The sequence below is a fragment of the Quercus robur genome, chromosome 4 (assembly GCF_932294415.1).
Source record: "Quercus robur chromosome 4, dhQueRobu3.1, whole genome shotgun sequence".
In the NCBI taxonomy this organism is placed as follows: Eukaryota; Viridiplantae; Streptophyta; class Magnoliopsida; order Fagales; family Fagaceae; genus Quercus; species Quercus robur.
The window spans coordinates 58971066-58995876 of record NC_065537.1 but is presented as its reverse complement, the minus strand read 5'-3'; the positions used below and the strand labels follow the sequence as shown (position 1 = coordinate 58995876).

Below are 24811 nucleotides of genomic sequence, written 5' to 3'. Positions count from 1 at the left end.
TCTGTCTCTTATTTTTCTATAACGATTGTGTGTTTTACATTCTAGCTAGAATTTTCTCTTATTTATTGAATAGGCATTAGAATAAAGTCAACTCTTGTAATTCCACTTGGTTGGGAACTCTATAAAAGGAAGCAGAAATGCGGTGTGATTGTGTGTGGGAGACAAAATGTTAAAGACTGAGAGATAAAAAATGCAGAGAGAAAGACGCTAGTGATGAACTAGTTAAGTGTGAATATCTATTACCCTTTTTGAGGTGTATAATTTCTAGTCACCAATCTTGTTTAAGTGTAAACCTGTGACACTGAGAGACTCTATAGCCTATTCACTTGCTGCCAATTTCCTCATCTCCCCATAAAAGTAAGTTTATTTATGGTTATCATCACATCACATCACAACTTTATTTGAAAAGAAAACCGTTTGGAAGTATTTTTTTTTTTTTTTTTTTGGGGACTGAAAAGGTAAATTTGAATTAAAATAATGAAATAAAGGTACTTAAAACTGTGTTTGTTTTGGCTTCAAATCACTTTCAGAAATGTTTTTCTGTAAATGTGGGTGTTTAGTTGCGCATGGAAAATAAATTTTCTGAAAAATATTTTCAGTTGACCGTGTAAAATAAGGCTTTGACCCGGAAATGGTTTGAAGTGAAAATTTTCACTTCAAACCATTTCCAGGTCAGATGCGCAAAGAGAGAGATAGAAAGAGAGAAAGAAGAGAGAGTTACCGATCCACCGATTGCACCCTAGCACCGGCATCGTCATATATCTCGCACCACCACCGAGATTGCATCACCACCGAAGACTGATCCACCCAGACCAATCGCACCCCACCGAAGATCGATCCACCCAGACCGATCGCACCCAAACCAATCCACCGAAGATCGCATCACCCCAGACCGATCCACCCAAAACCAATCTCATTGACGCCGTCGTTACCCACGACCGATCTCGTTGTTACCCATCACCGATCTCGTCGGCCTCTCGTCGTTACCCATCACTTAGACTGATCTCTCCCTTTCCCTCCATTTCTGATCACTCTCTCTTCCTCCCTCTCTCAGTTTGACCGAACGGTGGAGTTTAATGAATGATGTTGTTTTGATTTTTGTTTTTTTAAGTTTATAGATTGAAATTTTCTATTATAAAATTTGTTTGGCAGCTGAAAAAATGGGTGAGAAAATGTGAGAAAGTAGGAGAAAAATAGCATTTTCAGAATGTTACTAAACACATTAAAATATTTTCTAGAACAATTTTCATAATGCAACCAAACATTTGAAAATATTTTCCTTTCCCGAAAATAGCATTTCCGAAAAATATTTATTTTCCGAAAAATATTTTACATGAACCAAGCACAACCTTAAGTAAGGTCCTGATGTGTGCTTAGGGCTATACAAACTAGCTTGACACCCAGGAAAAAAAAATATATATATATATATATATATATATATATATATATATCATCATTACACCCATCCCTTCAAAACAGCTAATGTGTCGGTTGGTTTGCCACTAACTTTTGAACCATCCCTTCAAACAGCTAATGTCTCCGTTGGTTTGCCACTAACTTTTGACTAATATTAGAGCATTCACACTCAAAAGGAGATAAAAAGCTAATACTAGAGCATTCACACTGAAGAAGATAAAAGTGCTGAACAGCTATTTTATACCTTCGAACACTTGTTGTTATCAATTTTTTATTATATTTTATCTATCTTTTTTTTTTCCTACTTTATTATATTTATTTTAGTGATGGTTTATTGGAGTCTTTTGGCTTAATATTGGTAAATCTGAAATTTATTTGCGTTATAGGTGCTGTTTGAACTTAATTGGGGAATTGAGGAAAGAGAAAGAATTTCAGCAACAGTGTTGTCGAATTTCAACAAAAGTAGGAGAGAGAAAGGGAAAAAGTTGGAGAGAGAAAGATTTTGAATTTCGGCATCGCTGTTACCGAAATTCCTCTGCCCAAATTCCCTGCCCGAGTCCTGTGTCCTATGTGCCCGAGTGTGGAGTGCTCAAAAAAAAAAAAAAAAAAAAGCAATTGCGGCAATGCCTTGCCGAAATAGGGAAAAAAAGAAATTTTTTTTTTGGTAATTGTGGCAATGGCATTGCCGAAAATGGGAGGGGGAAAAAAAATTGTTGTTGTCGAAATCTGGGAAGAAATTTAAAAAAAAGTATTACATTCACAATATTTTTATAATACTTTCACAACAAATCACAAGTGATTAGTTATTATTATTTCAAATTTGATTTTAACACTGAGATTACTTTTTTAATTTAATAATAACAACTTGCTACTTAAAATTTGTTGTAAAAATATTGTAAAAATTGTGTGTACCTATCATTTCTTTTAAAATAAAAAAATTAAATAATAGAATTGTGGCAATGGGATTGCAGAAATAGGTGAAAATTTTTTTCACCTATTTCGGCAATGCCATTGCCGAAAATAAGAGGGAAAAAAGAAAAAGAAAAGAAAAAGGAATAGAATTGTGGCAATGGGATTGCCGAAAATGTGAGAAATAAAAAAAGAAAAAAGAGAGGAATAGAATTTTGGCAATGGTATTACCGAAATGGGGAATTTTTTTTTTTTGGGTAATTGTGGCATTCCCGAAAATGGGAGGGGAAAAAAAATTGAATGGAATTGTGGCAATGTCATTGCCGAAAATGGGAGGAAAAAAAAAATTGTTGTTGGAATAATTTAAAAAAAAAAGGTGTTACATTCACAATATTTTTATAATACTTTCACAACAAATCATAGGTGATTAGTTATTATTAGTTCAAATTTGATTTTAACACTGAGATTACTTTTTTAATCCAACAATAACAACCTGCCACTTAAAATTTGTTGTAAAAATATTGTAAAAATTGTGTGCACCTATCATTTCTTAAAAAAAAAAAAAAATAGAATTGTGGCAATGGAATTGCCGAAATTGGTGGAAAAAATTTTCACCTATTTCGGCAATACCATTGCCGAAAATGTGAGGTAAAAAAGAAAAAAAAAAGGAATAGAATTGTGGCAATGGGATTGCCGAAATAAGGGGAAAATATTTTCACCTATTTCGGCAATGGCATTCCCGAAAATGTGAGGGGAAAAAAAAAAAAAAGAGAGAGGAATAGAATTGTGGCAATGGTGTTGCCGAAATAGATGATAGGTGCACACAATTTTTACAGCAAAATTTAAGTGGCAGGTTGTTATTATTGGATTAAAAAAGTAATCTCAGTGTTAAAATCAAATTTGAACTAATAATAATTAATCACCTGTGATTTGTTGTGAAAATATTATAAAAATATTGTGAACGTAACACATTTTTTTTTTAAATTCTTCCAACAACAATTTTTTTTCCTCCCATTTTCGGTAATGAAATTACCACAATTCCATTCAATTCTTTTTCCCCTCCCATTTTTGCCAATGCCACAATTACCCAAAAAAAAAAAAAAATTCCCTATTTCGGCAATACCATTGCCACAATTGTATTCCTCTCTCTTTTTTTTTTTTTTTTTTCCTCACATTTTTGGCAATGACATTGCTGAAATAGGTGGAAATTTTTTCCACCTATTTCGACAATCCCATTGCCACAATTCTATTCTTTTTTTTTTTCCCTCACATTTTCGGCAATGGCATTGCCGAAATTTTTTTTACCTATTTCGGCAATCCCATTGACACAATTCTATTATTTAATTTTTTTTAAAAGAAATGATAGGTACACACAATTTTTACAACAAATTTTAAGTGGCAGGTTATTATTATTAGATTAAAAAAGTAATCTCAGTGTTAAAATCAAATTTGAACTAATAATAACTAATCACCTGTGATTTGTTGTGAAAGTATTATAAAAATATTGTGAATGTAACATTTTTTTTTAAATTTCTTCCCAGATTTCGGCAACAATTTTTTTTCCCCTCCCATTTTCGGCAATGCCATTGCCACAATTACCAAAAAAAAATTTTCTTTTTTTTCTCTATTTCAGCAATGGCATTGCCGCAATTGCTTTTTTTTTTTTTTTTTTTTTTGAGCACTCCACATTTGGGCACACATGACACAGGACCCGGGCAGGGAATTTGGGCAGAGGAATTTCGGTAACAGAGTTGCCGAAATTCAAAATCTTTCTCTCTCCAACTTTTTCCCTTTCTCTCTCCTACTTTTGTTGAATTTCGGCAACACTGTTGCTGAAATTCTTTCTCTTTCCTCAATTCGCCAATTAAGTTCAAACAGTACCTATAACGCAAATAAATTTCAGATTTACCAATATTAAGCCAAAAGACTCTGGTTTATTGGGTTAAATATATTATTTTGTGTTATTTATATTATTTTAATGTATTATTACTAACATAAAATTATTGATATTAAATATTTTGTATAATAATATAGTAAAAATAATAACGACTGAATACGTTTTTGAAATACTAAAAACTAAAATTTTTAACTCTTTTAATGTGGATGCAACGACTGAATGCTCATCTAATAGAAGCCACTTAATCACTATCAGGGATGGACCCAAGTGGGGGCCTAAAGGGTCCGACCCCGGGCACAAAAAAAAAAAAATTTAGTATATAGAATTAAAAAAGGAAAAAGAAAAAAGGCTTGGCCCCCTTCGTTTTTAGCTCGGGCCCCCTTGGTTTTTAGCTTGGCCCCCTCACCTCAACGGCTCAGCCATCCTATGACCCAGCCGGCCAGCCCAAGAGGCAAGAGCCCATGAAACCTTAAAAAAAAAAAAAAAGTAAAAATAAAAAAATAAAACCCAGAGTCGAAGACTCCAAACCAAAACCAAATGGAAAAGCCTAAAATGAAGGAAAAAAGAAAAAAGAAGAGAGAAGAAAGGGAGAGGCGAGACAGAGAAAGTGAGAGGGGAGACCGTGACGCCGCCGCCCACGCCGTGACGCCGTTGCCCACGCCCACGCGAGAGAGAGCCACGCCGCCATCAGCTGTCGCATGCCCAAACCCAGCTTCATTGCTCGATCTTGCGAGACCCACGCCGCCGCCGCCGGTTGTTCGATCTGCCCAACCCAGCTTCGTTTCTCCACTGCTCCAGCCTTCACTGTTCACAGGTATTTAACCTATCCTTTCCTTCAAAACCTAATATAATGTTTGTGAATCTTAGAATCTATAATCTATGCTTGTGGACTTGTGGTGTTTGTGTTTTTACTGATGAGTGATGAACTGATGTTGGTGATTCCGTGATTGTGAATTGAATCTGTGCCTGACGGCCCTGACTGCTTGTGGTGTTGTTGTTGTTGTTTTTTTTTGGCTTTGTGACTCTCTGTGACTCTGTGTTTGCGACTCTCTCTTATTATATAGATAAGAGAGATAGAGAGAGAGTAGAGTTTGTAAAGATTAGAGAATATATTATTAGTGTAGTGTTTGTCTTGATTGTTCTTTGTTGACTGGTAGACTGGTAGTTGGGCAACAATAAGGACAAGTGACAGAAAGAAAAAAGGTTAAAGTTAAAGAAAATTTTGTGTTAGTAGAGCAGAATAAATTTATAGTGTCCGTAGTGGGATTGGGTTAGTGTCTGAAATATGGAGACAAGACAAAGACAAAAAGATAAATAAAGGCAAAGACCAAAGACTAAAGAAAAAAACAAATCATTTAAGAAAATAACAGTGATTCACTTGTGCCTATTGTTAACTCATAATGCTAAATTAGATAAATTTATAAATTGAAAAGAAGTGAGAAATACTAAATTTATAATTAAATGCATCATGCATATTACGTTGATTCTAGTATTTGTCTTTAGTTAGTAACAACATTTAGCGTAGATGTTATAAATTGAAAAGGATATAGCTTCGACACTTAGTTTGGATTCAATCGTAGATGATTTTAAAGATTTGAAAGAGCGTCGAGTTCTCTTTTCATAGATGATTGTATCAAGAAACAATAGTGTTTCGTGTCTTTTGTTTTTGTTGGTAGATGATTGTATCTTAATATATTAAGAAACAATGATTTTTGGGTATTTGTCTTGATTGATAGTTTTATTAATACTATATGGATGTGTATTTAAAATTTTTTTTCCACTTATCTCTGGCCCCCCCAGCTTAAAATCCTGAGTCCGTCCCCGCTCACTATATATACATACTTAATCCTACACATTTTCATCAACACTTCTCCAACAATCAATCAATCATGGCATCTCATCATCACTCACTTCTATCTTTGGCTGCATCGGCAACTACGTTCTCCATTATCTTGCTTTGCTGCTTCACTCTCATTGAGGCTCTCAATGGAGGCTTTAGCGTGGATCTCATCTATCGTGACTCTCTAGACTCTCCCTTCTACAACGCTTTTGAAACTCATTCGCAGCGCGTAGCCAAGGCCTTGCGGCGTTCCATTAACCATGTCAATCATTTTAAGCCAAGTTCTTCAGTCTCTCCCAATTTAGCCCAAACAGATATAATCTCAAATAGCGGCGAATACCTCATAAAATACTCAGTTGGTACACCACTAGTCGCAATACTAGGCATTGCCGATACTGGTAGTGATTTGATATGGCTACAGTGCAAACCTTGCCCTGAGTGCTATAATCAAGCAGCTCCATTTTTTGATCCTAAAATGTCCACAACCTACAAAAGCGTTTCTTGTACTTCATCACAATGTGAATCTGTAGGGAATACATCATGCTCCAATGATGGAACAAGTTGTCAATATTCCGTCTCTTATGATGATCAGTCATTCTCAAACGGAGACATTGCTGTAGACACTTTCACTCTGGGATCAACTACAAGCGATAATCCTGTGTCTCTCCCAGAAACTATCATAGGGTGTGGACATGATAATAATGGTACTTTTAGTGCCAAAGGTTCTGGCATTGTTGGCCTTGGTCACGGCACGGTTTCCCTTGTTTCCCAATTGAGTTCTTCTATTGGTGGCAAATTCTCCTATTGCTTGGTGCCATTAACTTCAAGAGTAGAAAAATCAAGCAAACTGAATTTTGGTAGTAACGCCGTGGTTTCGAGTCCTGGAACCGTGTCTACTCCCTTAGTCCCCAATAGTCAAGACACCTCCTATTTCCTAACACTCGAAGCAATGAGTGTTGGCAGCAAAAGATTAGAGATGAGCGGTTCTTCTGGCTCTGAAGACTTAGAGGGCAATATTATCATTGATTCAGGCACAACACTGACAACATTGCCAACAGAATTCTACTCCACGTTTGAATCAGCAGTAGCAGAAGAAATTGATTTAGAGCGTGGTGATGACCCGAGTCAGTTTCTAAGTCTTTGCTACAAGCGCACATCAGATTCTATAGAAATTCCTATCACAGCTCATTTCACCGGTGCAGATGTGAAGTTCCAGACACCACCTTCATTCAAATAAATGAGGAACTTTCGTGCTTGGCTTTCCATGCTAATCAAGAAATTACCATCTTTGGTAACTTGGCCCAGTCCAATTTGTTAGTAGGCTATGACCTTGTGAAGAAAACTGTATCTTTCAAGCCAACGGATTGCACCAAGCTCTAAGCTGGAAATTAAATCTGTATCTTTATTTAATTTTATCTATCATTTAAATAAGCATGCATTGGGTGGGTTCCATGTGCCTGCATACGTGTTCTTGGCTTTTGCTGGAGACCACGGTTTTGGTATGGGATTGATACATATATGCTGCCTTCAGTTCTAGACTTCTAGTATGGAGATGGATGCAAGAAATGTTGGATATGATCCTGATGTAATGTTGTTTGAAATAGTAAACAAAATGGTGCTTGTAGATTTTTTTTGAACAATTTGTGTCTTATTTTTCCATAACGATTGTGTTTTACACTACAACAAACATGAGCTTTTTCAACATATTTTTATCTACAGTCACTAAAAAATGTTGATAAAAGCCTTTAGTTTCTACATTTGTACTTAACTGTTGAAAAATTCACATATGTATTTCTACGGTTGACATAACTATTGAAATAAGTGGTGATAAATTCACATATATATATTTCCACAGTTGGCATAACAGTTGAAATCAGTGGTAAATAAGCAATGAGAAATTCATATGCCAAGTGATTAAACAGTGCTAATTTATATCAACAGTTGGATGAATGTTGAAAAAAAGAAATTAACTATTTTTAATCAACAGGTTATAAACGTTGAAAATAAAAACACGGAGCTTTTATAGCTTTTATATATATACCCTACAATCACTCCCTGTCTCACTTTGTATCTCACTCTCACTCTCTCTATCGCTCCCTCTCTCTTGCTCTATATCTCGCTCTTGCTCTCGCTTTCGCTCCTCATAGGTCTGGGTGGTTGATTTTCCTATTATTTTCTAGGTAACCAAACAGATTCTTGACTCAATTTTTCTATTATTCTCCCTCCGATCAAGTATCTATTCTATTTCTCTCGACTTCGCTATTCTAAAAACTTATTTATGATTAGTTTGTTTTTTCTTAGACTCGAATTTTGCCCATTCTTTGTTATTCACTTGAAAGATTTTGAACTTTTGTGGTTTTTATTCTTGACTTTGAAATGCTATGTCAAAATTGAATTTGTGGTTGTGTATTGCGTGCTTTCAATGTGATTGCAGGTGCACTGCGAGTTCAGCTCAATGAATGGTCAAGGAGAGTTCAAATTTCACTATTTGTGGGATTGAAAGCTAGAACGTGTGTGAGTTCAAATTACAAGTGCTTGGTAAGTTCATTTGCATTTTAATTTGTGTTATGTCTCTTTGCCATATTCACATGAAGTGGGTTTTGATGTTGTGATTGCATTTAAGTGGGTATTAGCTTGTTTTAGTTTTCATTTCTTGAATGTGCGGTGTAGCTGTCAATATATTTAAACACAATCAACAACTCTAGCATAGGTAGCTTTATAAATGGTCTTACCAATACCAAAACCAAAGAATTTGGATAAGAAAAGAACAAGGAGAAAAGCCTTAACAGTTCTCTGTCAGTTTGCCACTTAGCACCTTATTATTTTCTATGTATGTAGAAATGACAAGAAAATTAAATCATTGGTTGATCACTGGGTTCAATTTGTGTATCTAGAGTTCATATAGATAATCTTTGAATTACTTTTTTGTACCTAGTTTCCTATAGTCTCATCAAGGTACCATATAACTAACTGTCGCAAAGGGCTTGCACCTTTTTGACATTTTCAATTAACAAAAGTAAAATTCGTGTTGTTCATTCTGGTCACCGCATAGAGGTTCCATTTGTAAAAAATGATCTAGATTCAATATATGCACTAGTTCTTCAATAAAATGGTCAATAATGCAAGCACTAGTCTCTAAAAATCTAGGAAGTTCTTTCTTGAGAATGCAATGCATTTATAGAAGTGCATTGAAAAACGAAAAAGATTTATTATTAGTGGGGTGTTTTTTTTTTTTTTTTTTTTTTTTTTTCATGGGATTTGAACCCCCGAACTTGTCCCCCACCCCATACTTAAAGGGGATGGAAGTGCCATTTGGCCCAAAGGCCATTTGTAGCAGATGTTTGGATTTTTTGCTGGAAAGGTTTAGTTGGATACTTGGATCTTTGGCTTGATGGACATTCTTAGGATATAACTTCTTTAGTATGCTTTTTCTCTGAAGTCTTGAGGCATTTTAGGACCAGTGGGCTACCTAGCCTACTTGCCTTGAGGGTCATGAATTAGGGTGGCCCTTAGCATGAACCTCTGGTCATATTTGCTGATTAATGGTTTGAATGGGTTCATTTTTTATTCATCAAGGAGCAAAATTTTTGGAACTGTGTGTCTTTCTTTCACTTGTTATTGGATATGGAAATGAATCATGATCCTTATTAATTCTCTAGCTGATATCATTTATATTCTCTAGCTAATGGGTTTTTTCTTACCTCCAAGTTCTTTAATTACACTTCTGGTTACATTCATCACTGCACCATTAACAATTTGGAGGTGTGTACTTTCCCTAAGTTCTTTTTTTTTTTTTTTTTTTTCATGTTCAAGATATGATAGGCCTTGGCAACTTAATTTAATGAATAGTGTAGTTTGACACCAAGTATTACTTTGAGGTCGGGATTGGGAATACGACAAGGAAGTTTTGATTTAGAACTCCTCCTAGAGTTGGCCCTGATGTTCCTTATACTTTTGGCCTGATTGGTAATTCTATTACATGCTTTCATTTTACTGTCTTCTTGAAGTACTTTTCTAGCTATTTTGGGAACTAATGAATGTGTGCTTAGCATTGTCGGAGTACTTTTCTTGCTATTTTTAAAGTGAATATTACTTTCATCTTAATAGAAAAATATAGTACTTCAAAAGTACTCAATGTCTGTTATATCCAGGGTTAAACCTTGGTCTCCTAGGTTTCATTAAAGGAACAAATTTTATAGTGTTCAATCTGACATGTATGTTGATGTAAGAAATTAGTAACTCTAATATATACTTACTCACTCAATCATTTTATATCCTAGGTTAAACTTTGGTCCTAGTGTTTCATTAAAGGAATAAATTTTACAGTGTTCAACCTGACATGTACGTTAATGCAAGAAATTAGTTACTCTAATATAGATTTACTCAATCATTTTGGAGCAGGGGATCTTGGTCAAACTCATGATTTAAATAGGACACTTACCCATTATGAATTAAACCCAACAAAAGGGCAAACAGTATTGTTTGTTGGAGACCTCTCTTATGCAGATGATCATCCATTACATGACAACAACAGGTGGGATACATGGGGAAGGTTCATAGAGAGAAATGCTGCTTATCAACCTTGGATATGGACTGCGGGGAATCATGAGATCGATTTTGTTCCTGAATTGGTATGCATCTATGCCAGCTTTTGATTCTTCTTGACAGACTTGTATATCTCTGGTTTGATCATTCTTGACTGCTTGTATTTTGTGTGCAAAGCTTGGTCCTTGCTATTTCTCTTTAATATAACTAATTAATCTTTTTGTTCAAAAGCATACAGTACTTGGTTATAATATCCTCAGTGTAGTGACAGATGCTTTTGCAAAGAGTTGTGATAATTTGGTTTATGAAATAATGGTGATTTTGTTGCAGGGTGAACCTAAACCATTTAAACCTTATACAAATCGTTATCATGTACCATATAAAGGACTATATATGCCGACAGTTAATCAATAGCATTCAGGTATATATGCCTCTAACTAATTTACTTTGATAAACAACTAGAACTAGTTCATATTTTTATTTGATTTTCGCTTACCCTCAATTTGTCTGCCAAGAAAATGATGGAAAATTTTAGAAAACAAGGTTTGAATCTTATGACTCTTAACTTGAAAATTTTTATCTTTATCAGCCTAAGTTGAACATAAATTCTTTTTTTTCCCCCTGCATTTTCTTGTCATCCAAACAGATTAGTTGCATACAATGATTTGGTTCCAAAATTAATATGCTCATACTTTAATTGATATGGATATGGCAGGTAGTCTGGGGAGAATCAAGAATGATAATGGCAGAGCGGTTATTACTTGAAAAAGCACTTGAAGATCCAGCCAATCAGAGATTTATTCTTCTCTCTGATAGGTTTAATCCAATTTTATGAACTGCTGTGTGTTGGACGCTACATTGCTAATGATTCTGTTTTGTGCTTTGTGCTATGCTCTTCATGTAGTTTCTAATCCAATAATTTGTTGATTTTTTCTTTTGAAATGATTGACCAGCTTATAAGTTTTCCTTACTTGATGCAAAAAGGATCCCAGGTTTTATATCTTCCCCTAAAATTTAGTTATTTATATCTTTGCTTTCAATTTAGTTTATAGTTCTTCCCATCCAAAAAAAAATAATTCATAGTTCTTACCACTTGTGACAATAACGACATAGAATGTTATTCATCCCTCTTCTCCCCTCCCCCACCCCATAACTTAATTTCTAGATGCAAATTTGTTAGATGAAAGTGTACATTTTGTATCAAAGTTGTGCCGCAGAAATGCTACCCCATTTAGGTCACATTGTTGATTCAAATACTTTCCCAATCATTTACTTAATTTCTGATTCAGTTATGGACGTCCTCTTTTAATATGAATGGCCTGATCTTGTCCAATACACTAGCTTAGGTGTTGTCTGGATGCTACTCAAAAAATTGCCCTCACCAAAGTATGACAAAGGCACTTTTCTTTTCCCTCCCTTATAGTCTTGCACTATCAACAGTCAAAAACTAGAAATTGAGTCCTAATATTACTTCCAAGCAATGCTTGTTTTCTAGAACAAGACAAGGCAGACCATATATCATCATAATTGTTTTTAATTTACAATTGGACAAACAATTTATTTTTCTAGTTATTGATTCCTATAATTTCCTATTATGAACTTTCTTTATGTTGATCTCAGTGGATTGCTTTGGTCAGAAGACATGAACTTTCTTTATTTATTTTTTTAGGTAGGTGCATTTTCTTCCTAAAATGAACTACCCTTATTTGGTTTTTTATTCAGGTTTGGCACTTATAACAATGACTAATGGACAACACTTTTTGTAGGCATCAAAAGAACTTAAGTTGCGTTTGGATTGGGCTGATGCGTATGCGTATGCGTATGCGTCTGCGTCTTTGTTTTGTTTTGTTTTGGTTTTTTTTTTTTTGTTTTGGTTTTTTTTTTTTTTTTTCATGCGTTTTTTAGATTGCGGCTACTGTTCATCACTGTTCAATGCACAGTAGCCGCAAACTTTGACTTTTCAAATTTTTTTGATCAATCAGTGCACATCGTGTACTGTTCATAGACCCACAAATTTCATTTTTCAGCAACTTTTTTATTACAAATGGGTCTCACGGTACTATTTACACATTTAAAAATTATTTCACTACAGTGTTTTTCAGTTTCAGTTTTCAGTTTTCAGCTGTATCCAAACGGACCCTTAGTGATTAATGGGATCTCATGTGCATTGAAGAGGACCCGGCTATAGATGTCTGGATGATAGATGTGAGTCACTATGTTTTTAAAATTTCCAATGAATTGTTCTTGAAGGTTAAAGGTTATAAGAATCTTCTATTTTGAAAGGTAGATGAACAATGTAAATTTAAGAGTGTAAAGGGCAGTAGGCAGAGTAGTTGAGTTGTATTGATTTTTACAGTTTGTTTCAGGTTACTAAATTTTGATTAATGTGAAAGAGTGCATCCAAATTATTATTTATTTTTTTAACAAGAAAATACTTATTTCAACAGTTGGATGCTTGTGGATAAAAGTTATAAGCATACTTTAATCTACATTTATGTGTATATATTTCGACGGTTATTAACCGTTGATAAATGTGTAGTACTTTTTTCAATAGTTGCATAGGTTGTAGAAAAATGTTCTTGACACGGTTTTTAATAACGGCTCTCTATTGTCATTCCAACCGTTGAAAATAGCCAAAGTTTCTTGTAGTGTTACATTATAGCTAGAATTTTCTCTTATGAATTGAAGAGGCATTAGAATAAACTTAACTCTTGTAATTCCACTTGGTTGGGAACACTATAAAAGGAAGCAGAAATGCGGTGTGATTGTGTGTGGGAGATTAAATGTTAAAGAGTGAGAAATAAAAAATGCAGAGTTCTCAAGGCTTTCTAGTATGTGAGAAAAAATATTAGAGAGTGCCCAAAACAGTAGTTTCATTTGTGAGAATTTTGTAAAAGGTTGTAACCTTATTTGTGGGAGTTTTGTTCAATGCAGTAGTCTTATTTGAAAGTAAGACTACTTTGAACTATGATTCTTCTAATAAAAGAAAACAAGTAAGAACATGTTTCCCTTAGATTTCATTAACATGTTCACATGTAGATTTTACTTCACATCAATCACATTTACTTACACGTTTCATTCTAAAAATAAATGCAAGGATATTACCATGTCAAATTAGGTTTTTATTTATTATAAGCTCTCTAAAATGTTCAAATGCTTCAATCATTCAATTCATACTTCTTTATGAGGGTGCTCTTAATCTATATGACATGTTGATTGCTTGTATATAAAGACATGACATTGATCACCATAATTTAGAAGACCAGTTTATTAGGTAAGGTGGGTATTTAACACCTTATAACTTAATCTTTAAAGCTTAGATAAACTCTTTATTAAATTTTATCCATATATAATTTTCATCTTTTAAGGATGTAACTACGACCAAAGTCATGTAGTTTTCTCTTAGATTGTATATGAGAATGAGACCAAAGCCATGTAATGTTTTAGTTATATTCAATTAGATGTAAATTCTTGCCAAAAAAAAAAAAAAAAAAAAAAACGTTAACAAGTCCATGTCAATTCAGAGTCCTTTAATAATTTGAATTTCATGGAGCAATTATTTGTGCACAAACAAAGACTGCTTGTGGGAATCTAATAGAAGCCGTTGAGTTATAGATTGACCCCAATTAACTAAATTCAATTACCCAAGTTTATTAATTATTTTGATTTTATGCAAACATGGTAAAGGCACCAACAAATCACAAATCTAATCTAGAGTAGAGGGAAATTAAATTTGACACAATGATCTGTTGACTAATGGAGAAAACATTTACAAAACAAAAACTCCATCGGGTGAATTTTAAGTCACCACTCTCAAAAATCCACTAATCAGGAACAAGTAGTTACAAGTATAATGAATCTTACCACTATCCACTCTATCTCAAAATACCAACCTACAATTGAACCCTAGCGCTAATCTCCACTTGGACTCGATTTTGTAAAGTCTATATTTTTAGGTTGGCAACCATGAACAAATTGTATCCTTTAGAATATAGTTTTTGTCTAGTGTTCAGTCTAGAAATATTTAGAAACAAGATAAATGAAGTTTTGCACAATTAAAGACTCAAGAAAGTAGGAAAAGATAAGTGTAGAAAAGTCTCACTTATCTCGACCGATCGAGATGCACATCTCAACCGATTGAGAATTGGGCAGATCTAAATTCTCACTTTCTTTCTCATCCATTGGATCTAGGGTTTTGATGGATCTTAAGGATATGTAAATACAAACCCTAGAGCCCATTTTTACATATTCAAAAGGGCAATGTTTTGTACACAAATATGGAGTTTTTCCAAACCCTTTTGAAGCTACAACTGAAGACCTTGTGCAAACAACAAATCTGGCTATAAAGTAAAGTTACTGCATCAAATCAACCATAATTGATGATCTAAACCTTTGAGTGGAGTTCTTAAAGTCACAAACTAGAGTGTTTGTTTGCACAATTTCATAGTAGAAGATTTCGTGGATTCAGAGCTACATGAGGTAGTAGTAGATTTAGGGTTAAGTCTATTGTACAAACTTCCATTCTACTAATGAAATGTTGCTTTAAGTATTTTTTAGATTAAGTTCTCCCCAGGGTTTTTACCTTGAAAACACAGTTTTAAAGTTTTCTTAGGTCATCATTCTTGGTGTCCAAGGGGATTCACAATTGATGATAGGCCAAGTAAATGGGACGTGTGAAGCAAAATAAGAACAAATGAAGAGATACTTAGAAAAGGTTAAGCAATGCATCAAAGGCTTTACAACAACCCAATTTCAACAAATACCAAGGGAAGAGAACACAAAAGCTGACGTCTTAGCTAAGACAGCATCTTTAGACGAGACGATAGGTGATCAAGTTAAAGTCCAATATGTTCTAAGCATAGACGTTATGGAAGTAAATCAAATAGATGGAGTTGCCAACTGGACCACCCCAATTGTATCTTATCTCAAAGATGGAATACTCCCCGAAGATACAGAAGAAGTAAGGAAACTAAAGGTAAGAGCTGCAAAGTTTGTCCTCATGGACGAGGTGTTATATAAAAGGGGTTTTTCTTAATAAGCAAAGCATTTCTCAATTCTAGAGTCTTTTTTGTTGCAATAAGGACAATCTTCTGAGAGTCCTAGTTAGACACAGTGTGTGAGGAAGACCATTCCCTATTTCTCTTTCATGAATGGAGATTGCAGATTTTAAATAAATAAAAAAAGAGTTAACAATAAACAAAATTAGACAAAGCAAGCAAGGGAAAAAATTTTTAAACCATTGGAATAGTTGTAACTTGCAAGTACAAAGCAAGCATGAAAATGCACAATACACACAAAATTTATTGTATATCAAAGTAAATGAAATATTTAATCAGTTTATAGGCTAATAAAAAAATTCAAGCCAATCTACAATCTCAAAATAAATTATTTCAAATTATATGTAAAAGAAGAATCATGCTTTATAATCACGAAATTACTTACTAATTAATTTAAATCAACAACAATTTGTAAATCAATTAGTTCATGTTAAAGACTGAACTCTGTGCAAGTATCACCATTCCAATTAACGATTATCTTTTTCATTCTTTGAGTATCAAATTATATTTTGTAAGTCTACAATTGATTTTCATCCTCTAGTCCAGATTTAAATAAATTATATTAGAAAAATTTCTAATATAACCAAATTATTCATTTCCATAAAAATTTGATCTTAAACTACCATAAGATTTAACTTTTCATTAGATTTATCACAACACGAGGAAAAAAAAAAAAAATTAATATCACATATCAAATTTATATAAATATAGAAGAGCTTGCTTGCTTGGTTCTCCATATCAAGACACTTTAAAAATCCAATTAGTTTAGGCCAGTAATTGTCAATGAGTGGCTCAAATTGAATGATGTATTTGAATGGCCCAAAGAGATATCTGAGATCAAAACAAGACGTAAACTTGTGCATAGGAACAAGAAGTCAATTATTTGAGACCAAGACGCTAGTGATGAACTATTTAAGTGTGAATATCTATTACAGGGTCCAACCCTTTTTTAAGGTGTATAACTTCTACAGTCACCAATCTTGTTTAAGTGTAAACCTGTGACACTGAGAGACTCTAATGTCTATTCACTTGCCGCCAATTTCCTTTTCTCCCCATAAAAGTTTATTTATGGTAATCATCACATCACAACTTTATTTGATAAAAAAACCGTTTATACTTTTTATATATATTTAGTAGGCATGATTTTAAAAATCTTACAGTTAGATTGCATATTTTTATTATATTTTTTATGTTTTCAAAATTAAAAAAAAAAAAGAAATCAATAACTATGTCATTTATCACATATTTAAATTTTAAATATTAGATCTAAAATTTTATATATATAAATAAGTTTATTGGTGGAATAATAAATAATACCTGATTTAAACAAAATTTAATACATGTACTAATAACATTAAAAAAACATTATGCTAGATTTTTTTTTTTTTGGAGAGACATATAATGTTAGATTTTCAAACTTAAGGAATTTCTCTCAAAACTTTATTCGATTTATATTCTACGAAGCAAATTTCGTCGTGCATAAACAAAGACTCCTTGTGGGAATCTAAATTTTAATTGGTCACTGCCAAAAGCTATCTTGTCTGGAAGTCGGGAAATAGCTTTTGCTTTACTGAAAGAAATTAGGATGGTATTAGTGATTGATTGCGTTTCCTTTGCTGTGACACAAGTGATTGGCGTATACGATTGAGGGCTGCGTGTTGAGAGAACTGGCGGCTCAATCATTTGGCTAATATAGAGGCATTCACACTGAAGGAGATAAAAAGCTAATATTAGAGCGTGAGCATTCACACGAAGGAGATAAGAGTGCTGAACAGCTATTTTATTTTATTTTTTTGGTGAAAAAAAGTTGGGAGCGTTTATGGTTGTATTAAACCCTCAGGCAGGGTGCCAGATGGTAGTGACCTTGACAGTGGGAATTGAACTTGGGCTCTGAACAACTATTTTATACCTCCCAACACTTGTTATCCACTTTTTATTATACTTTATATATCTTTTTATTTTTTTATTTTTTTTTTATGTTACTTTATATATAATGCTAACGAATATCTTTAGAGTAATAATTAACAATCTATTTAAAAAAGTTTATAAAGAAAAAAAACCAATTAATATTTTTACAATTTTTTTCATTTTTCATAAATGTTGTGTCAAATTTTTTCTAAAATGGATTGTTAACAATTGTTCTAAGGGTATTCGTTAGCATAACCCTTATTGTATTGTGTTAAATATATTATTTTATTGTGTTTATATTATTTTAATATGTTGTTATTAAAATAAAACTATTGATATTGAATATTTTGTAAAATAATGTGATAATATAGAAAAAATAAGTTTTTTTTTAAAGATATTAACTAAAATTTTTAACTCTTTTAATGTGAATGCTTTAAAGCAACGCCTGAATGCTCAACTAATAGAAGCCACTGACTCACTATATATGCATACTTAATCCTCCACATTTTCATCAACACCTCTCCAACAATCAATCAATCATGGCATCTCATCATCACTCACTTCTTTCTTTGGCTGCATCGGCAACTACGTTCTCCGTTATCTTGCTTTGTTGCTTCACTCTCATTGAGGCTCTCAATGGAGGCTTTAGCGTGGATCTCATCTATCGCGACTCTCCGGACTCTCCCTTCTATAACGCTTCTGAAACTCATTCGCAGCGCGTAGCCAAGGCCTTGCGGCGTTCCATTAACCGTGTCAATCATTTTAAGCCAAGTTCTTCAGTCTCTCCCAATTTAGCCCAAACAGATATAATCTCAAATAGTGGCGAATACCTCATGAAATACTCAGTTGGTACGCCACCAGTGGCAATACTAGGCGTTGCTGATACTGGTAGTGATTTGATATGGCTACAGTGTAAACCTTGCACTGAGTGCTATAATCAAGCAGCTCCATTTTTTGATCCTAAGATGTCCACAACCTACAAAAGCGTTTCTTGCACTTCATCACAATGTGAGTCTCTAAGGAAAACATCATGCTCCAACGATGGAACAAGTTGTCAATATTCCGTCTCTTATGGAGATCAGTCATTCTCAAACGGAGACCTTGCTGTAGACACTTTCACTCTGGGATCAACTACAAGCGATAATCCTGTGTCTCTCCCTAAAACTATCATAGGGTGTGGACATGATAATAATGGTCACTTTGACGCCAAAGGTTCTGGCATTGTTGGCCTCGGAGGCGGCACGGTTTCCCTTGTTTCCCAATTGAGTTCTTCTATTAGAGGCAAGTTCTCCTATTGCTTGGTGCCATTAACTTCAAGAGACAAAAAATCAAGCAAATTGAAATTTGGTAGTGACGCCGTGGTTTCGGGTCCTGGAACCGTGTCTACTCCCTTAGTCCCCAAAAGTCCAGACACCTTCTATTTCCTAACACTCGAAGCAATGAGTGTTGGCAGCAAAAGATTAGAGTTGAGCGGTTCTTCTGGCTCCGGAGACTTAGAGGGCAATATTATCATTGATTCAGGCACAACAGTGACAACGTTGCCAACAGAATTCTACTCCGAATTTGAATCAGCAGTAGCAGAAGAAATTGATTTAGAGCGCGGTGATGACCCGAGTCAGTTTCTAAGTCTTTGCTACAAGCCCACATCAGATTCTATAGAAATTCCTAGTATCACAGCTCATTTCACCGGTGCAGATGTGAAGTTAAATCCAGACACCACCTTCGTTCAAATAAATGAGGAACTTTTGTGCTTGGCTTTCCGTGCTAATCAAGATGTTACTATCTTCGGTAACTTGGCCCAGTCCAATTTGTTAGTAGGCTATGACCTTGTGAAGAAAACTGTATCTTTCAAGCCAACGGACTGCACCAAGCTCTAAGCTGGAAATTAAAACTGCATCTTTATTTAATTTTATCTATCATTTAAATAAGCATGCATTGGGTGGGTTCCATGTGCCTATATATGTGTTCTTGGCTTTTGCTGGAGACCACGGTTTTAGCATGGGATTGATACATATATGCTGCCTTCAGTTCTAGTATGGAGATGGATGCAAGAAATGTTGGATATGATCCTGATGTAATGTTGTTTGAAATAGTAAACAAAATGGTGCCTGTTGATTTTTTTTTTTTTTGAACAATTTGTGTCTCTTATTTTTCCATAACGATTGTGTGTTTTACATTCTAGCTAGAATTTTCTCTTATGAACTAAAGAGGCATTAGAATAAAGTCAACTCTTGTAATTCCACTTGGTTGGGAACTCTATAAAAGGAAGCAGAAATGCGGTGTGATTGTGTGTAGGAGACAAAATGTTAAAGAGTGAGAGATAAAAAATGCAGAGAGTTCTTAAGGCACCCTAATGTTTTCTAGTAAGTGGAAAAAAATATTAGTGTGCCCAAAACAGTAGTTTTATTTGTGAGAGTTTTGTAAAGGTTGTAACCTTATTTGTGAGAGTTCTGTTCAAGGCAGTAGTCTTATTTGAAAGTAAGACTACTTTAAACTATGATTCTTCTAATAAAAGAAAACAAGTAAGAGCATGTTTCCCTTATGGTCCATTTGGATTGAGGGAGAGGGAATAGGAGTAGAGTAGATTTAACACAAAATTAGCTTATTTTTAGCCAACTCTACTCTACTTCCCTCCACTCTCCTTCCTTTCTCCTTCCATTCAAACAGGCCATTATATTTCATTAACATGTTCACATGTAGATTTTACTTCTCATCAATCACATTTACTTACATGTTTCATTCTAAAAATAAATGCAAGGATATTACCATGTTAAATTAGGTTCTTATTTATTATTATTATGATTATTTTATGATGTTACAGTTACATGTTTTTAGTAATAAGCTCTCTAAAATGTTCAAATGCTTCAATCATTCAATTCATACTTCTTTATGAGCGTGCTCTTAATCTATATGACATGTTGATTGCTTGTATATAAAGAAAGACATGACATTGATCACCATAATTTAGAAGACCAGTTTATCGGGTAAAGTGGGTATTTAACACCTTATAAATTAATCTCTAAGCATGGATCAACTGTTTATTAAATTTTATCCATATGTAATTTTCATCTTTTAAGGATGTAACTACCACCAAAGTCATGTAGTTTTCTCTTAGATTGTATATGAGAATGAGACCAAAGCCATGTAATGTTTTAGTTATATTCAATTAGATGTAAATTCTTCTAAAAACAAAAAAACCGTTAACAAGTCCATGTCAATTCGGAGTCCTTTAATAATTTGAATTTCATGGAGCAATTATCTGTGTACAAACAAAGACCCCTTGTGGGAATCTAATAGAAGCCACTTATTGAGTTATAGATTGATCCCAGTTAACTAATTCAATTACCCAAGTTTATTAATTATTCAGATTTTATGCAAACATGGTAAAGGCACCAACAAATCACAAATCTAATCTAGAGTGAAGGAAAACTAAATTTGACACAGTAATTTGTTGATTAATGAGGAAAACCTTCACAAAACAAAAACCCTATCGAGTGAATTTCAGGTCACTACTTTCAAGAATCCACTGATCAAGAACAAGCAGTTACAAGTATAATGAATCTTACCACTACCCAGTTGTAGGGGCAAGATTTGGAGCCCAAGCCCAAATGTATGGAACCCTGGTCTAATAAGCTCAATATAATGAATTTTGTAGAGTATGAGTCAAAGAATTAGATCTTAATGAGTTGGGCAACAACTAGTATGGAGTTAAGAGACAATCAAGCACAAATAAAAGACATCAGTGCCAATGAATGTTAGTTCGAGGAGACCAAAATTTAACGTATACTGATTACAATATTAAGATTGTTTAGCATGCTATAGTATTCTCTCTCTCTTTCTTTTTTCTTTGCCCCTTCCTCATGGGGGCTCTTCCACATTATATAGCTCATTTCTGATCATTTGGACCCTACACTTGTTGATCATCTATGTAACACCCGAACCTAATTTCATAATTAATTTTATGGGTTTATATGTATGTCATTATCTTAATTACTTTTAAGTGCATGAAGTTTTGATATTGTGATATTATAGAACATATATGCTCTTTTAATGTGATGGATATAACTTTATAAAGGTAAGGATATATATATTTATATGTATATGCAAAGTGATATTATTTTTGTAGAAAAGTGTGAGTGTGAATGCAAGAAATTATTTTTGTAGAAAGGTATGAGTGTGAATGCAAGAAAATTGGAAAAAAGAGTGGTGGGGTGGTGAGATTTTTTCCTAAGCTCCACACGTATTCCACCCAAAGTCCCCATCTTTTATCCCCTTTTTGCTGCCCCAAAAGTCTTCCCCTTATCTTATTTTCTTGGCTGCATTAGATCAGAAGTCCAGCCCCTCTTTCTCTACTCCTTTTTCCTCTTTCTTTGTTCTTCTTTCTCTTTTCTTCCTTTGCTTCTACATGGCAGCCCTCCCTCTCTCACCAAAACAAAATATCCTTCTCTAAAGAAGAAATTAAAGGGTTAACACTAAAATTTCAGCTTCAAATTGTTGGGGGTAAGTAATCAAAACTTCATTTGTTTATTTCTACTTCATTAACCTCTATCCTGATTATATAGGCTGAATTATGATTATGTTTTAGTGATTTGAAGGTTTGATGATATTATGGTTTATTGAATGTTTAATAACATATTTTAGTATGTTTATTATAGGTATAAAAATATCCAAATGAAATTAAGGCCTATTGCTATTTGTTGATGATTTTGTAAGAATATGTACTGAAACTGTCTCTGTGACAGATTTGATGTTTACAACAAGAAAAATATGTATTAAATCATATTCTGTGAATTAGGATGCTAGGAGTATTTTTTATGAATTTTAAGACACACATGGTTGTTATGAAAGTGGTCTCACAGAATTTGGATGAACATAAAAATAATGGTTTAATTTCTAAGTTGCAAGAAATTCTGTCAGGACAGATTTGAGTATGCTGTCTTGTTTGATTTTTAGTAAATCATGGGTTTATTCTTTAACTCCGAAATTTTTATGGTTTATACTAGACATACAGGGGAGTAGTTATGTAAAATTTCATGACAATTGGATGTGTGTGGACAGGCCGTTTGTATTTTACAAATGGAGCATATGCTGCTGAAATGAGCAGTGAACAACATATGCTACACCTGACTTTGTGGATTTAATTCTCAAGTTAGGATGAATTTTTTGAGCTATTATTTAATATACTCATCCTTTGGTATGTTAGAATCATATATAAATTTTATGAATTGGTTTCTCTATGATTTAGTACATCATGTTGTCTGATGAATGTATTTTGTATTTGTGAGAACCTCTTTGAGGTGGGATTATGACTTCCTTGTTTTTAAGAGATAGGCTTTGAGATGAATGTGTAAGTTTATGATAAGGAATAATTGATAGTAAGTAATAAGCTTTGATATTTGGTTTAGGTGTTACCAGTTCCCCAGGTTTAAGCTCCGTCGACTGTAGGCTCTCGGTTCCTCTGCTTTCAGGTAAGGGATAAGTTATATGGGTATTTGGTAAGTCATGAAGTTATTTTAAAGTATATTATGTATTAAAATATTTTTGATTAGAGATATGGCATATAATCATTATTCTGACAAAGATATGTTCGTGAGCTTTCGAAAACTTAGGTATATGATTTAAGCATATTGATGCTATTACCGATTTCACGAACATGATGTTTAAAGAAAAGAATGGAAATGCTATTATTATGAAATGTCATGCAAAATAAGAAATTTCAATATGATGTAAAGTATGAAATGTTTTCAGGTTATGTCCTCTGGTGATTTGAACTATGTTAGTAGGGGTGAATTACTGGCTTTCCATGGACAAATGTTATCTGTTTAGCCATTTAAAGTAGAGGAAATGGGGTTGCCCGTAACTCTAATCTGAATAAGGCCTTCTCCCCAATGTGTACAAACGGCGGGGAGGAACAAAACCTGGAGGGGATGTGCCATTAGGCCTCCCAAAGGGGACAATATCATACACACGGGGGCACCCAAATGTGATGAGACATTTTTTGTATAGACTTATCAGATATGGACTAACCAATAAGTTATTTATGAACAACTATATTATGTTATTAATTATGAGAGAATGATTTTGTTTAAATGCATCATGAAAAGTTAAAAGCTCTCATGAAAAGAAGTTTCTGATAAAAAGAAAAGCTGTTCATTAAAGATAAAAGTTTCTGAAGTTCTGTTGTACTATAAAGATAAAGCTTCTGATGAAAGTACAAGTTTATGTTTAAAAGTTATCAAATATCTGTTTTTATGAAACGTTAAGTTTTATGACCATGAAAGATGTAGTATTTTATGAGAATAAGTTTATAAAGAAAAGTTTTCTTATTAGTCAAGATATTTCTAGTTTAATTCAAAGTTGCTGATTATCTGATTTAAGTTAAAATAATTATTTTGTAATGAGAATATATATATGGCAACTTTGTAGGAAATGAAAGAAGTTTAATCCGAAAGGTTTTGGTAATATTAACCTGATAAGAAAAAGGAGAACAACTATTTTCTATGAAGAGCGTATAAGCTATTATTATGAATAGTATAAAATACTATGCATGAAAAGATGTTCTCTTGTTCAAATATTCATAGAATGAAATGATTTAATTTACATGCATCCTTATTGAATTCTCATATATCTTACCTTTACTGAGCTGTGTAACTCACCCCTTCCACTCTTTCAGTTAGCAGGTTTTATTTTGACGCAGAAGGAGCCTTAGTCGAGTTTTGGAAGGAGCTGGTTTTAGTTTTATATGTATAGATCCTAAATTAGCAATATGATGTTTAGATTTGTAGCATTGTGTACTTTAGGATCAAATGAAAGTGTATACCTTAAAGTATTAAGAGATGTATTATGTGAAATTTCAAATTTGAACAATTGGTGGATTATGTCAATCTTTGAGTACAATGTAGATGCTCTGAATATCAAGTGAAAAATTATATCATTTAAGTAAGGAAACAAGGATGAAAAGTAAGAGGGAAGCTTTTGGTAAAAGTTTTGTAAAAGTTAAGTTGGTTCTTGTTAATATCAGGTTTAGGCTTGATATTAACATACTGGTCATGGTCACGAATTTGGGTATCGGGTTTGGGATGTGACAATCTGGATCCCCACTTGAGTACCCATCCCATCAGACACCCCTTTCAGCCCTCTGTGAGTTGTGGCAGCCAAGGCAGCACTGTTTAGGGGTCCTCTCCACATTAATATGGCCAAAAAAGTAGCTGCAGTGCATTTAATGTGGTGGTGACAGCT

At 33.7% G+C, this 24811-nt stretch overlaps 1 protein-coding gene, 1 long non-coding RNA gene and 2 pseudogenes across 3 annotated transcripts; all 4 read left to right on the top strand.

Annotated features, from left to right (window-relative positions):
* The first annotated feature begins 5049 nt into the window (after nucleotides 1–5049).
* On the top strand, nucleotides 5050–19698 carry LOC126723150 (aspartic proteinase CDR1-like; annotated as a pseudogene).
* Nucleotides 7609–13022, top strand: LOC126722267 (purple acid phosphatase 2-like; annotated as a pseudogene).
* Nucleotides 18065–19698, top strand: LOC126723148 (aspartic proteinase CDR1-like). Its single transcript, XM_050426440.1, has one exon. It carries the CDS (start codon nucleotides 18112–18114, stop codon nucleotides 19447–19449), a length of 1338 nt encoding a protein of 445 aa, XP_050282397.1. The 5' UTR covers nucleotides 18065–18111; the 3' UTR covers nucleotides 19450–19698.
* A 2063-nt stretch (nucleotides 19699–21761) lies between these two features.
* Nucleotides 21762–24473, top strand: LOC126723147 (uncharacterized). Of its 2 annotated transcripts, XR_007654177.1 has the most exons (3): nucleotides 21826–22072; nucleotides 22978–23040; nucleotides 23321–24473. It is a non-coding gene; the product is annotated as an uncharacterized LOC126723147 (long non-coding RNA). The 2 variants fall into 2 exon arrangements; XR_007654176.1 differs by having other exon boundaries at nucleotides 21762–22072; nucleotides 22978–24473.
* Nucleotides 24474–24811: the final 338 nt, after the last annotated feature.

Bases quoted from the DNA above. Each gene is read 5' to 3' on its own strand.
- LOC126723148 (XM_050426440.1), top strand. From the start codon at position 18,112: ATGGCATCTCATCATCACTCACTTCTTTCTTTGGCTGCATCGGCAACT.